The sequence below is a fragment of the Notothenia coriiceps genome, unplaced genomic scaffold (genome assembly GCF_000735185.1).
Source record: "Notothenia coriiceps isolate Sejong01 unplaced genomic scaffold, NC01 NC01_scaffold00019000, whole genome shotgun sequence".
Lineage (NCBI taxonomy): Eukaryota > Metazoa > Chordata > Actinopteri > Perciformes > Nototheniidae > Notothenia > Notothenia coriiceps.
Window position 1 is genome coordinate 1022573 of NW_011351701.1, and position 15783 is coordinate 1038355.

Consider the following 15783-nt stretch of genomic DNA (forward strand, 5'->3'; position numbering starts at 1 on the left):
CCATTCATTTTGCCTTTCTTTCATGCTGAGCAAAGAAAAAGACAACCTCATAATCCAGATATTTTACCTATGACTCACGCATGCATTCACGTGCACGGATTGTGGCATGACCACCAAAACAGAAAGATATTGGACACAAGATGTGTGCAAATATATTTAGTTTCCTATCCATGTGGACATGATTCCTCTTCTAAGGGGGTCCTCACCTCCTCTAGGGGGGTCCGGGGGCATGCTCCCCCGGGAAGATTTTTTTTTAAATGTTGAAGTTAAAAGCATCAATCTGGTGCACTTCAAAATTAGGAGCTCTATGGATACATCTCTCAACATCCATATGAAACAGAACTGTAAGCAGATCTCTTTTTCTTTATGGATATTTTACAAATCACTCCCCTTCAAACTGTATTCTTGTTTATTAATAACAACTTGTTTTTACTGTCATATAGTATTTTATACCTGTTTACTTTATTCTCTTATTTTTTTATAACTATAATGATCATATACAGATGTGCCTTTAGCTCACTGGTTGTAGAAAAAGCTTCTTATATTCGTTAGCATAGCTAGCTAACCAGATGCTAATAACAACAAAGTTATTGACTGTATGATCAGTATGACAGATGAACAGATCGCCACTGGGCTTTCAACTAAAGACACAGCCACGCAAAAACTGCGGCATGTGTACAGCTCTGTTATGTCCCGGCTCGTGGAAAGGGGAAAGTAACATATGACCAGATGTTTTTGGTAAAATAGGAAGTTGTTTTAATGAAAACTGCACTCATTTGGCTACAAACAGCCACAATCAAAACAAAAGGCCACAAAGGCACCAGTTTAAATAACAAACAAAGGGAAGTAAAGCAAACATCTGTTTGCTGCGGAGCGCACCGCAGCAAACAGATGTTTGCTTTACTTCCCTTTGTTTGTTATTTAAACTGGTGCCTTTGTGGCCTTTTGTTTTGATTGTGGCTGTTTGTAGCCNATGTTACAAAAATCCAGTTGATAATGAATATTTCCAGAAACGCTCCAGATCAGATTCATGTGTGTCCATGGCCATCCAAGCAATCGCTCCAAAAAAAGTCACGACATTTCCACATGAAATTCCCCTTGAGGCGTATTTCACATTTGAGCTGCTATGTGTGAACCCCTCATTCTGCTTCTTATTATACCATCTGCCAACCTTATCCCTTCCCTCCACAGATGAGCTGCTCCTCAGCTCTCCCGGGGCGGAGCTCTCGTACGTCCACCACCAATGAACAGCGATCGCCGCTCTGCAAGAGACAGCTCAACATCGAGCCCTCAAAGTCAAACAGGAGTGGAAAACATGATCCCATATACGCCAAGCCGATCCACCAGGTACAGCGCACGGATGCTTGACCATACACATAACAAACACCTGAGATTAAGAGTGTATAGAATAGATGCTTTGGCTTCATTGACAATGATACAGAATGCGATTTGAACCGCCGATGTCAAGCGTAACGAGAACAATTTGTATGCGCTATTTAACCCTCCCCACCCAGCTGCCTCGATGGCGTGTGCTGACCTTTGCAACTGCGACTCAGATGATGATTCCTAAATCTGTTAAACCTGCTGACACACAAAACCCTTCTCCCTCATTGCACATACCTCATCTCTTGATTACTTTCAAAAATCCCCTCCCCTCTTTTATTCAGCATCGTCGCCCTTGCTTATGACTGCCCTCATACCTCCAACGTACCTTCCTGTACTGCTTTAAAAACACCAGATATATCGCACCCATAACAACCAACGGACAAAAACAGCTGTATTGAAATACTAGTCTTCCCGCCTTCGTCATGTGATCTACATTGTCTTGCATCTGCCTCCTCTCAGGATAGAAGATGCCTGCCAACGCCCAGCAGGATGCTACAGGAAGTAAGACCAAAAGTTGACATCATCCGCCATGCAGATCCGCAAGCCTGAGCAGGCCACCGAGCCACAATGAGAACATCACAGGCTTACGTTGATGCTGGCTAATGCTATATAAATAGGCTTTAGATTATAAATGATAAGGTGACCTCTTTGCGTTACTGGTAATGTGTAAGAGTACTTTTAAATGTTAGAAGTTGGGTCTATTTTCGCAGCCGCTAAAAGTTAGCACTCTAAGCGCTGCCATTCACAGCCTAATGGGCCGTTTTCTCTGGGCCGCACCAGACCAGCAGTTTGTACATTGTTCATTTTTCAGAAGTTCGGTTGTGCGTTCACCGCGCCCAAAACGCAAACAGACTTATAAACTTCTAAACAGCAAGTCATGTGCCACGGAAATGCTGTTCACCCAGGGTCAGAGATAAGGGGTAAAAACGCAAATCCCGGCAAATTTCTACCAGAGCCTCCACCATGGAGCATCGCGATCGGTGTGTGTGTGTGTGTGTGTGTTGGGATCAACGACACGGCCCGCGCATATGATTATATAATCAGACAACGTCCGTTAAAAAACATTATAACACATATAATGATACGTTCTGCAGTAAGGAGGGGCGTTTCACCGACGACAGGTGTTCTTACTTTTATGTAGCTGACGGAGCATTTTTACTTTACACGACACTGTTCATTGTTCAACGCTTAATTCTGCTTCACTCTTTAACTAAACAACCGCCGATGTCTTGAAAGACTCTTTCGCTAAAGATTTTGAAGACATCCGCGTTCTTGTGACACGTAAATACTGCGCTTCCTATGTTTTGGTGCAGACTGCGTTCACACCAGCAATGAACCGCTCCAGAGTTCGCAAGCAAGCGGTCCGAGACCACCTATTTTAGCGGACCAGAGTCCGGTTGTTTAGTTCACTTAAGAGGTCTCGGACTGTGTTCACACCGACCCAAATGAACCGCACCAAGCGGCTAAACGCACCAGGGTTCGATTCAACCGGACTATACAAGGCAGGTGTGAACACACCCTTAGATGTAGGTCTGTAAAAAAGTAGTATCATCAAAGTAGTAAAAGGTCCCTTTCAAATCCTTTTTAAACTGTGTACTGTACATATAACGATGGAGCTGACTTAAAGTGATACAGAAAATACTAATTAAAATCGTTTTGAGCAACAATTAATATTATTAGGAATTATTCTAAGCCTGTTAATTTTAGTTCACCTATCAGAGGAAAAGGAACTCATTTCACTGTGTGTTATGCTCTCAAAATATAACTCTGTGGTTTGTGACAACGATCAGCTGGCACTGAGGATGCTTGTCATGTGTCTATCTTAATGCTCTTTCTCTCTGCGTGTTGAACAGTCTGTTCTGAGCAGCAGCTCCCGACAGCAGACACACAGCAGCAAAACAGATCAATAAAGAGCCGGCCCTTTGCTTATCCCCCACTTTGGTTTTGCGGGGAAGAAGATGAATAGGCCGGTTAGAATTTAGTGTAAGTGAGTGTGTCGGGTGGACAAACACATGCAGTGAGTAATACAAATCCTGTGAAATAACCCACCTGGCGCATTATCACAATCAATCACATTCACTCACAGATGCAATCAAAAGAGAAATCCTGCCCTTCTACAAAAGGATCGGCAGATGAAAAGTCCCTTTCACACACAAACGCTCGCTCACACGCTCACACACTCACACACACTCACAATGATATTGTACTGTGTGCAGAGGCACAGCAAAAACACTCTGGGCTGATGATTGCATATGAACGTTCTGAAGCGTGGTCATGCACCTCAAGTTACAATTAAACAATGAATATGATGTCCTGGTTCCTTTCTCTGCTTTCTTACACACACACACACACACATTAAATGTTGTGGCTGAGCGTATTTGCCATTTAAAGGGGCTGAGGCCGGTGAATGAGTGTCTGTCAGGCAGGGAGTGCTGTGGACCATTATGGCCTCCTTGCTGGGAAAACGGGCCGATTGATTGCGGTCACGAGAGCTTGACGGTTTGGTAAAATGCTGCAGGGGAGCAGGGGGAGAGCAATGTGAGCGAGTAGAAGTAGAATAAAGATTTGAAGGATGGTGTATTCCTTTGGGGCTATACTTGCTTTTACTCATGTCAGACAGAGGCAGCCAATGGCTATTAAGAGAATGGGCTTTTAAGGCAAAGAGGATAATGGCAAAGTGGACAGACTTTGAATGACCGTATTTCCCTCCTCTCTGTCCTCTGTGTGGTAAACTTGCTGGGTTTCATGTTCTGAAGTTCAATGCTCTACTGTTGCATGATAAAGATAGAATTATCGATATTAATAGCCATTGATTCTACACTTTAAAGTGTACCTGTTTAGAGGTTGTGCAGAGTACTAATGCATATGTGAAAAATATCTTTGTAGCCAGCTCCCCATCCTTGCTTGCGGCTATCAACTGGCTACATTAGCTGCCTCGACCGTAACACACCTGAAGCCTTTACTGGATTGTGTGTGGCCCAGTTGCATTGTGGGTCATCTGCTGAATCAATTGTTTAAAACTGAGTGCAATGCTAAATCTGTGGAGTGCTTGTTTAATTAAGTTTGTACTCATAACTCTATCGGTCCTTTATCATCTTTAATGGCGCCTTTTAAGTATTTTGTTCAGTGTTCTTTTTTTTTGTTAAATAGTAATTTGGTGTGTTTAAGCAGCATACTGATGGCAGCAGAACAACGAACACCTTTTATATCCGTTTCTGTGATATTCAACAATGCATTTCTTCATATCCATATCATTTCCTGAATACACTTTCTCTGTATTTTACCCTAGTTGTTACCTCGATATTCCTCTTATTATATTCAACTCTTTAATTTTCTTTTGTGCTGCTGTCCAACATAGTCTCTCCTTGAACCGCACACACACACTCACAGGGGTTGTAGTGTACACAGACAGACAGTCTCCAGGCACCACACCCGGTGGAGGGGTCATCTCACAGGGTCTGGGCTCCAGGCAGAACACCTTATTAGGAGATAAAAGCATCCACATCCATCCTATCCCCTACCTCCCCCCTTCCCTCCTGTCTCATGAAGCACTTTGAAAACTCAAAAGCCATAAAAATCATTTTTCTGCACTCTTCTGTGTCCTTTGTCCATCTTCTTTACTAGCCTGACATTTGAAAGACAAATGCACTTTGTATCAATTCTATTTATCCTATCATCCTTTCCCTTATCTCAAGCCTCCTCTTCTCCTCCCTTATCTGTGTGCTTCAAGGTTTTTGTTAGAGATTGCTACTGTGTGTCATTAAGCTAGCCACTTAGCTGTAATTGTGCTTCACGGGTGTTTTGACCCCATGTGTGCTCGATTATGTTTTTCCCATTTCACTGATAGCATTGCACTCAATTCACTGTTTTGGATCAAGCTACTGTCACCAGGCCTTTGTATTTAAGGGGTGAAATAAACAATTGTTATTGTTTTATCAGTGTCATTGGTTTCGTTTTCCAGTGGCTGTCACGTTGGAGAGTGATCTAAACATTTTTATTGATATCATTTCTGCACCAACCTTCCATAATGAATCTCTCTTCATTGCGTATGTAGGCAGGTCTCGATTTATTAAACCATTTGTCAGAGTATCGCAAACATGTCTTCCCATTTAACTGTAACACATCATGATTAGATGAATGTCACATCATGATTAGATGAATGTCACATCATTAGACCAATGACTTTTTCTTGCATGGCAAATTGCTAAATATCATCTATCTAATCAGGGGTAGCTGTAGTATGCGGTTACAACAGGAAATACTCAAAGTATTTTATACTGGACAACAAGCTGGTATTACCATAACAACCCTGGACATCTCATTTAAGTAATTATTGGAAATCATCAATTGTTTTAGTCTGGACAAACTGATGATTTATTTGAACCTAACATCAAATCTAACAAAAAGGATATTTGAAAGACAGATATGAGTTAGCTTTTGAAGATGGGAGTGAGTGAGCCATTTGGAAGCAGAGGTTGGATCTGAAGTTAATGTTGTTTACGGAGTGAACTCGGATTGCTCACTTCCCTCCGGGCGCTGCTAATGTTTTCTTTGTCAGGCTCTTTTGTAATGCATGACATGCATTAAGGTATTAACCTCACTTAGTGTGCCCAGAGGAGTTCCCTCTAACACACTGCTGCCCAAACAAGACTCAAGTCCTCAAGTGCACCTGCCAAGATTAAACAGAATATAACTGAATCAAGTTTGCAGGTGGAATAAAGACGTTTCATATTTATAGCATCCTATCTCAGTTGCAAAGTGTAAAATTCTTCTGGTCAGATGCACAGTAATGTAACGTTTCTGTCTCACCGTGCAGGTAACCAGGACCTCTGTGGGATGGAGCTGCGTCTGGAAGAGCTGAGGCATCACTACAGGGTGGAGCATGCCGTCGCTGAGGGGGCCAAAAATGTCCTCAGGCTCCTGGGGGCCAGCAAGGTCCAGGACAAGAAAGCCCTGTCTGAGGTAGGACTGGAAATACACACACACACACACACACACACACACACACACACACACACACACACACACACACATCCTGCAACTGCAAACCCTTCCTCCATCTCAGTTGCACTTAGTTAACAGCTGTAAGACATATAAGTCATGTAAGTCATATGTTTCATCTCTACTTCTAGATAAACACATTGAAACTCTAATCTTCCCTTCTCCAGCCTGTACTTCAGTGCCTTTGTGTTTAACCGTTTTTACAGCACCACTTCATTGTAAGCTATCCTAATGTGGTAAGCTTTCTCTTGATTGATTCAACATAAACAGACAATATGAAGTAATGTAGCACCATAAAGCACTTTCCTCTCCAGTCTGATGTACTGTATCACAGAGCAGCCACAAAATCATATATGACCTTAAAACTCAGCATAACCTTACATCACTAACCATGTGGCGTTGGAACGTTTTTTTAAAACCCCTTACTCACTTGCATACAAAAAATACACACATAATCGTTTATGTCATTCAAAATTGTGTTAAAAGTCAATCATATTTCAATTACAAATGGCATAAAGAAAATATCAATGCTGTATTCTTCTGCAAGGTATATTAGTATAGAACCTCTTAATTGAACATTTCTAATGTATTCTCACACCAATACTCCTGTGATTATTGTTGAAATGTGACCTAAGTACGACAGGAGGGATGGATTTATGTGGTTTGTGAGATGTAAAAGTGAAGTAAATGTCGCCCAGTGAATGTAACTGTTTTAAAGCTGCTCTGCTTGACGATCTGTAGGCACAGTCTCGTCTGAGCGAGGCGTCTCTGCGCTTAGACCTGCTGAGGCAGTCTCTGGATCGTTGCCTGTCAGAGCTGCCGGAGGACCATCCCAAGGCCAGCGTCATCAGAGAGGAGCTGGTCCTGGCCTCCTCCCCGGTCTTCAGCTCCCGCCACAGCGCCCCCTACCTCCACAACCAGTACAGCACCCTCAACAAGCCCTCACCTCTCACTGGTACGACAAATACAAAAACTACAGGGGACGCAGTCAAGCATGTTCACACAACAAGAATCATAGATACACAATGACAACATGCAAAACTGTATACTAACGGCCCGTCCACACGACAGCTTCAAAAACGGTTTCCAACGCGTCTGGCCATTCACTTTGAATGGGGTGACGACACGTTGCCTCGCTTTTCGCCGAACTGAATTGTGGGTAGCAGAGCGGAGCTTTCCTGGCGTTTCAGGCTGTAAAAGTTGAGCAATGTCCAACTTTTGAAGCTTCTGAAGCTTTCGGTGGAAGCGTCAGCCAATCAAATCATATGCCAGTACAAGCTCTAGCCAATCAAACCGCTGCTTGTGTGTCAGGGGCGGGAGATTCATGTTATTGGTTGTTGGTCGACCTTCAGACACGCCCGCCGGCAAGCTTTTTTTGAAGCTGTAGTGTGGACGGGCCGTAACTGTATAGAACAGAGACTATTCAAATCAGAGTCATTTCAAAGCCCCTAGCCATCTTATTCATTCAGGTTGGGATGATGAGGTTTCAGGTTCAACCTTATTATAATATGTATAAAACTACATTGTAATGCTTGTGCTCAGTGGCATTTTCTGCTTTACGAAATGGGCACATATCAAGACAAAAAAATAAAAAAGGTTTGTATTCTATGATCCTGTGTGATGGGTGGGGAATGGCTTTTTATTGATCTTCAGGCCAATGACGCAAATGTGATTCCAGATAATTATGGCTATTTATGAAGAAATAATCTTTGTAAATAAAAAAATGCAATATCTTTCTTTTGTGTTCACAGAGATTATTTGCCTTAAATAAAAGCAGATTGACTTATTTAGCCTCTGGTATAGTTTTAAATACAGTACAATAGAAATAGCAAGAATGACCATCAGGGATGACAGAACAATTCCACAATTTATTTATTTCTGTTGTGGCCTTTGCTGTTTTTGGCCTTCAGGTGTTGGTTTGTACCTGAATTCTCCCCCACTGTCTTCAGGTACCCTACAGGTGCAGCTGCTGGGCTGTGTTGGGCTGCTGGAGGTGGTCCCAGGTCGCAACAAAGGGACAGCAGTCATGCTGCCCTGCTACAGCCCCGGAGACAACCGCTCCTTCATGAGAGGAAGCAAAGGACTCTACGGACGCAGCGGCTCAGTGAGCGGGAAAACACCCAGCAAGACAGACGAGCTCTCCTGTAAGTGTGGTCCCCATTTTGTTCATTTTGTTCGTTTAAAAAAAATAAAATCTTATTTTTCTCTACTTTTATATTATTATCTTTCCCTATAATGTATATAAGAAAAAGAGAAAAATAAGAATAAACGTTTATTTTTTACGGTCATTCAGTTCTTAAATATTAAATGTAGTTCCAAAGGTTTAAAAAAAGAACGTCCTTTTTTTGCCCTTGGACATTTTTCATCACAAACAGTGCAACACATACTGTCGCTCTCAGCACAAAATAGAAATGAAGCTATAGCAGATCCATATTGAGTAAATTCAATTAGTGTCACTGTATGTTGGTACGGGCAGGGATTGTGAGCGCTCACACATAATTGCAACATCAGCACATTTAGTGAGATTGCTGCAACACCCTGAGCAGACAATTCACAGCCAGCTTTTCTTAAGGTCTTGCACTTTATGTCTTCAAGTAAATAAATAACGATCATTAATCAATACCCATACGGTATTACACTAGCTTTCTTTGTTATAGTGTTCAGCACTAGGGTGGCAGGTTCTGTAGAGTAATGTAACGTGTGTGTGTGTGTGTGTGTGTGTGTGTGTGTGTGTGTGTGTGTGTGTGTGTGTGTGTAGCCGAGGTGAGTGCTGTGCTGAAGCTGGAGAACAACGTGGTGGGCCAGACACCCTGGAAGACTGTGGGAGAACAGGCCTGGGACCAGACCTTCACTGTGGAGCTGGAAAGGGTCAGCACACACACATGAACACATCAAGTGGATTTCAAAGTGTAAACATAATGAGATGGATCTACATGCTCAAATATTGTTAACATTATAGCTAGTGCTAACATCTTGGTTTAAATTACTGTCAAAAGCAAAGAACACCTGAAAAAAAAAAAACTGAAACGAAAGAAAGATATCTATAAATGTCTCTTCGCCATCTTTGCCTCCTCTTTTAACGGAGACATGACTCTGGTTGTTTGCACTGATGCCTATGTACTGTATATGTTTATTGCTTAAGGGAGTTGTGACCCAGAGGCAGAGAGAATTGTATTTTGTACGCAGATGTTGTGTACAGCCATCACATTGTGTAGCCTTATATACTTCATGATAAGTTAAAGCAAACGTTGTGTCTATTGCCTCGTTAATTATCCTATTAGGAAATCTGCAGCTACCACTATTGAGAGCTGGTATCTGTGTGTGTTTCAGTCGAGGGAGATGGAGATTGCAGTGTATTGGAAGGACTACCGCTCGCTGGCTGCCCTGAAGTACCTGAAGCTGGAGGAGTTCCTGGACAACCAGAAACACAGAGTTCAGCTGGAGCTGGAGCCTCAGGGCCTGCTGCTGGCAGAGGTACACACACACACACACACACACACACACACACACACACACACACACACACACACACACACACAGCAACAAAACATTGGAAAAGGGACAGCAACACATAAGTGTGAACATAAATGTCCTTGCATACATGACACCTGTCTATTCATGTGCTATAAATACACACAAAGATATTCAAATGTGCCCTTCCCACACACACACACAAGCTGTCACATGCACCTGTGCTGAAAAACCCTTTGATATATCATACTGGAATCGTCTGTTTTATGTCGGGAAACTAAAATGTTGATCTGTAGTTTCTATGTTTCATGTGTGTGTGTTTGGCAGGTGACCTTCTTCAACCCGGTCATTGAGAGAGCTCCTCGCCTTCGGAGGCAGAAGAAGGTCTTTTCTAAGCAGCAAGGTGAGCGGAGAGTGGAAACACAGGAAAATAGACTGATCTTGGAAATAACTATAGTGTTTCTTCTCTGAAAATGTAATACAGTTTGCTAAGATTACCTTTTGAAATTAACAAACAGCAGTTGTATTTTTTTTACTTTATGAGAAAATAAACATAACCAGAAGGCAGGAACAGTGATGGTTACACAAAACACTCAATTCATTCAGACCACAGCACCATCTAGTGGTGAATAAATCATCTCGTTTCCTCATCATGATGACAACTTTATTTACGCAGCACTTGCCGGAACAAAGATAGGAAGCACTACACTTAAACAGGATGTAAACTGGGGATATTCAAATTGAGCCCAAAATAAAGCTGAAAATATTTGTATAGAGAAATTCTGCAATATACAGAAATAATAGTCCAAAAGTTGTGGAGGATTTACGTTAAGAATCCGAGCTGATAACAAAAGAAGACCTTTTCCTTGACAGTGTGATGATCGGGTCTGAGGACATAACATATCTGACTCTGGTTGTGTTTCTGTTTTCAGGCAAAGCATTCCTTCGGGCCCGTCAGATGAACGTTGATATCGGGACGTGGGTGAGGCTGCTTCGAAACGCCATCCCCACTGTCAACAACTCAGGAACCTACAGTCCCAACGCACACAGCCTCACACTCAACTCTGGGTAAGACACACACACACACACACACACACACACACAAAACAACCCAGAAGCCACACAGATGCACACATTCCACTTCATTGTTCTGTGATGTTTCATAGCCATCAGACCTCAAACCTTTCTCCTTGTGTCTCCTGGCAAAGTGTAAAGCACTGGATGCTTTCTCTGCCCCACGTCTAACCACCCTCTTGTGTTTGTCTGTCTGCATCGCCGTGTCGGTCGGTTTGTTTGTTTGTGTCTGCGTGAATTTCAGGGAGGTCTCAGTGGAGAAGTTGAGTCTGGACAGCGACTCTCCGATAAGAATGGATTACAAGAGAGACGCGGACGGACAAACCCCGGTGAGGGAGACAGAGAGAGATGAAGCCCTGGAGATGGGGGAGGTGTGTGTATGGTTGGTTGGGCCTACTGTAGTAAGGTCTTTGTAGTTACTGTTGGGTGAGGGAAGTTTCACTTTCCTAGAAATAATGCCCAAAGCTCTTATCCACAAGTAAAGAATAAACCCTAACAGATGGGATAAATAATCGCATATACAATTGATCAGAATGTAATTGCACAAAATTAAGGCCATAAAAGATACAATTTGGTTCAAATGCTGACTTTATTTGAAGTTAAACAAACCACAGAAGACAGTGTTTCATTTTGAGGTTAAAATGCAATTGGGAAATCACTAGTGAATCCAGAAAGCTCTTACTGAAAATAGGGCCCTAATCATTATACGTAACACTAAATATAGTTAATATGATCACAAAATATAGATATCAAATACAAAATAGCATCAGGTACCTAACTTAGTGCACACAATGGCGTTTTAGGGCCATTGTAGGTTAAAATAATCCCATGAATGGCTACTTTTTGTTCTTTGAAATGCCGATTTCAGCTTAAATGATACAAAAAACAGCCATGTGGGTTCTCTTGCAGGGGGGCGCTTGATTACAGTGCCTCCAACTAAGGACAGAGCAGGGACAAAAAGTGAATCCTGCTGTTTGTACGTCACGTCCATCATGTAATCATGCGTCTCTTGACTTCCATTATGTCTCTGTCTCTGCATGTCCCTCTCTCTGTGTCTTCTCCTCTGTGCCTCTTTCCTCGCATGTCCCCCATCAGGACCGACTGCCCGTCATCGAGCCCTTCTCTCCCCCAGACCTCACCCCCGAGTGCCCTGTCCGAACCCCATCTGTTGGCAGGTACACACGCATAAACACTCCATCCTTGTGCCCCATCCACGTTGGATTTGTTTTCGATATTTTCTGTGAAACTGTACTTTTACTCTCATATTTGTATGAGTTTATATTCTTGTATAAACAACATCGTTTTTGGTATAAGGTTTTTTTACAATGATATGAGTTTCCTAAAACCGCATATTGAGGCTTCATAAACAAGCAACATGTTTCTCTTTAATTATTTTGATGTAAGTAAGTCTCTCCATCGCTGTCTGTATTCTAGGCAGTGTATATGAACGCCAATATGATGTTTACTGTATTTGGTTCTAGCCTTTAAATGTTTCTGCTGACTGTCTCCTACTGTCTCCTCAGTAAGCAGAGGAAGGGCCCTCTGTCTCTGCAGGACTTCAGGCTGATCGCTGTGTTGGGAAGGGGACACTTTGGAAAGGTACACTTTTGTTGGTTACTTTTAACTTGGAATACACAAAAGTACCAGCGGAAAAGGTCTCCACTATAACACAAAGAACAATAGAAGGCAGTTCTTGATTTTATGAGCACAATATGTGTACAAATGTAGACACATTATGGCTACAAAACTTAAAAAGGGTTTGAATTGCGTCTCATATGGATTGCAGTGTGTTCGTCAGGCAGTATCAAGAGGTTTACGCTTAAATATTTCCAAGAATCCATACATTTAAGAGAATGTGTGAAAGGCCTTCTTTGTATGTTTTGAGAATATGTTCTTATTTGCTTTCAATGGAACTTTACTTTGTCAACAATGTTATGTCACATGGAAAGTGGCATGGCTGCAGTAAGTTTAAGAAACTTAAATTAAACCCTCGTTTCATACATATTAATCATTTTCATTCAAAATAAGCTGAAAGTTTGAAATAGCAGTAATGTGAACAGGAAAAGTGAATACAAGCACAGCAATTCAGATCTTAATTAAATATCCCATTAAACTGTTTCTATGTGGTCTTCCTCATAAAAGAATGAACAACAGCCCTCAGTTCACACTTGACATGGTTTGTGAATTGTTAGTAAAAACAAAGAGTAAATCAAAGCTGTTTTCTGCATGTGTTTGTCTTCAGGTGTTGTTGTCAGAATACAGGAAGACAGGCACAATGTACGCCATCAAAGCCCTGAAGAAGGGAGATATCGTAGCTCGGGATGAAGTGGAAAGGTGCGTGTTGATATGTCCATTACCTTGGGTTGTTGTTCTTCTTTAGACTGGATCTACGGGCTGTTTTTATAGATAACACATTTCACTGTGTTCAATCTATGCAGCTGTGCCTTAAATCATTTTGACCAAAATAAACACTGTCTAATTAAGTGTCAAAATGTTTAATTATTCTCTAATCTTTTTCCTTTCCTCCTAATAATCTTTCATTTTTTGTATCTCTGCTTCCTCCTCCTCTCCACCTTTTCTCTCCCTCCCTCATCAGTCTAATGTGCGAGAAGCGCATCTTTGAGGTGGTGAACCTGTCGCACCACCCCTTCCTCGTCAACCTGCTTGCGTGCTTCCAGACTCCGGAGCATGTGTGTTTTGTCATGGAGTACACAGCAGGAGGCGACCTGATGATGCACATCCACACTGACGTCTTCACAGAGCCCCGAGCCGTGTATGTAACGATGGTTTTTGTTTAGTTCGTCCAATGCAATTTGATAAGGAAAGACTACATTTGACACTGAAACAATTTGACAAATATACACTTAATTTGTCTCAGACTTCTGAAGACTGATAATAGCTTCAGCTGAATTAAGAATATGACAACAATACATTTTGTCCCACATCGCTTATTGTAGAAACACATTTGGAAGCAATGTATTTGTGGCCTGTATAGATGGGACCTTATTCAGTGTTTATATGGGAATGTCAGGGTTGATATAAGACAGACTTTTTAAAAAGTTTGTAGTGGAAAATGTTGTTTTCAAACCAGTTTTGGAATCAAACTTCTTTGGCATCTGGTACATCCGGCAAATGATCACTTAATTCATTGTCTTTTTCAGCGGACATGACCAAAACCGAAAGCCTACAACTTTGCCATTAAACACACATGCATTCACCGTCGTCTTATTAGTACTAGAAGTCAAAGTGTGTCCATTTTTGGTAGAAACATTTGATTTGCATTTTACTCCCTTTTATTTCAGGTTAGCAATAACATTTATTTGGTTTGTCTTTAGGTTTTATTCAGCCTGCGTAGTTCTTGGACTTCAGTTCCTCCATGACCATAAGATTGTGTACAGGTAAGAGGAACCCACACAAACCTGTGTCCTCACATGACGGTGGGGATGTAAAAAAGGGATGTCTACTTTATAAGCAACAGACCGGGCATGTTATAGTAGTTACGTAATCGGCACAATCTTGATCATTTTTTGCTTACTTTGATATTTCCCTTTGTGTTAAAATGTGTATTTATTTACATTCAAATGTCACCAACATTCTAGAAAACATAATACCAGAAATAACAGCAGGATTAACCTTGGGCATTGTGCAGACATTGAGCATTTTATATAACATTTTTCTTTAAGGCTTTTGGGAATAGTTTTATTTGTATTAATTGAGTACAATTAAATCTTCCAATTTGAATTCCAATGACTGTACTTGCATTATTATACTAATACACTATCATTATAACAGTTATATTATATGGTCTTAAAATAGCAATAGTAACATTTGTATAAATTATTTCTGGGACAATGTTGACTTAACAAATATGTGACTTCTCATATTTGTTAAGTCAACTGGAGAAGCTCTTAATGTACACATGGCTGGATATCAGCCTGGCCTCAGCAAAGTCTCACAGATAAATTAGCACAACTGTAAATGTTTTGTCTCGGTTGTATCTCTTTTAAACTCCTTGTGTCCTCTCAGCTGTACTCGTTAAAATTGTGTACAGATTCTCAGCTACACGCTTCTATCTTCCCTCTCTTCCAGAGACCTCAAGCTCGACAACCTGCTGCTCGACACAGATGGTTATGTAAAGATCGCTGACTTTGGGCTGTGTAAAGAAGGTGGATATTGATGTTGCTGACAGATGGGTGTTTATTTTTAGCCATCTGCAAAATTCCTCTAAAAATCTGTCTCTGTCTGTAGGAATGGGCTTCGGGGACCGGACCAGCACGTTCTGTGGGACTCCAGAGTTTTTAGCCCCCGAGGTCCTGACGGATACATCCTACACCAGAGCGGTAGACTGGTGGGGACTGGGGGTCCTCATCTATGAAATGTTGGTTGGAGAGGTGAGAACTAAGCATATATACAGACTAGAGCCTTTACACCAGGGGTGGGGAACCTGCGGCCCCCGGGCCGTATACGGCCCACGAGACAATTTGGTACGGCCCTCGAGGTAATTTCTAAACACACGCAAAAAAGACAAAAATTAAATAAATCTAGACCGCAAAAAAATTAAACAAGCGAGGGCCTGTTTTTCCTGACCAAGGTCAGGGTCCTTGAACACAACACGAGCCTAAAGTGTCATCACGTGGTATATGTCTCGTCTGACAGGGGTGTAGTTCTGACTCGGCACTTCCCAAAATTGCAGTACCCATAAGGAGCCGTACACATGCCGCAGTTTTTGCGTGGCTTTGTCTTTAGTTGTAAGCCCAGTGGCGATCTGTTCATCTGTCATACTGATCATACAGTCAATGACTTTGTTGTCTGGTTAGCTAGCTATGCTAACGAATATAAGAAGCTTTTTCT

The 15783-nt window shown here is 41.8% G+C and overlaps 1 protein-coding gene across 1 annotated transcript in view; it reads left to right on the forward strand.

The window, feature by feature from the left end:
* The first annotated feature begins 1914 nt into the window (after window positions 1-1914).
* pkn1a (protein kinase N1a) overlaps window positions 1915-15783 on the forward strand; it is a 14670-nt gene continuing 801 nt past the window's right edge. The window contains exons 1-16 of the mRNA XM_010778347.1: window positions 1915-1969; window positions 6203-6348; window positions 7129-7342; window positions 8337-8531; window positions 9146-9255; window positions 9718-9861; window positions 10186-10261; window positions 10791-10926; window positions 11177-11303; window positions 12028-12107; window positions 12456-12531; window positions 13175-13266; window positions 13529-13705; window positions 14268-14330; window positions 15022-15098; window positions 15181-15323. Of these exons, the coding sequence (XP_010776649.1) occupies window positions 1954-1969; window positions 6203-6348; window positions 7129-7342; window positions 8337-8531; window positions 9146-9255; window positions 9718-9861; window positions 10186-10261; window positions 10791-10926; window positions 11177-11303; window positions 12028-12107; window positions 12456-12531; window positions 13175-13266; window positions 13529-13705; window positions 14268-14330; window positions 15022-15098; window positions 15181-15323 (1872 nt within the window). The 5' untranslated portion in view covers window positions 1915-1953. The remainder of the gene's footprint in view (window positions 1970-6202; window positions 6349-7128; window positions 7343-8336; window positions 8532-9145; window positions 9256-9717; window positions 9862-10185; window positions 10262-10790; window positions 10927-11176; window positions 11304-12027; window positions 12108-12455; window positions 12532-13174; window positions 13267-13528; window positions 13706-14267; window positions 14331-15021; window positions 15099-15180; window positions 15324-15783) is intronic.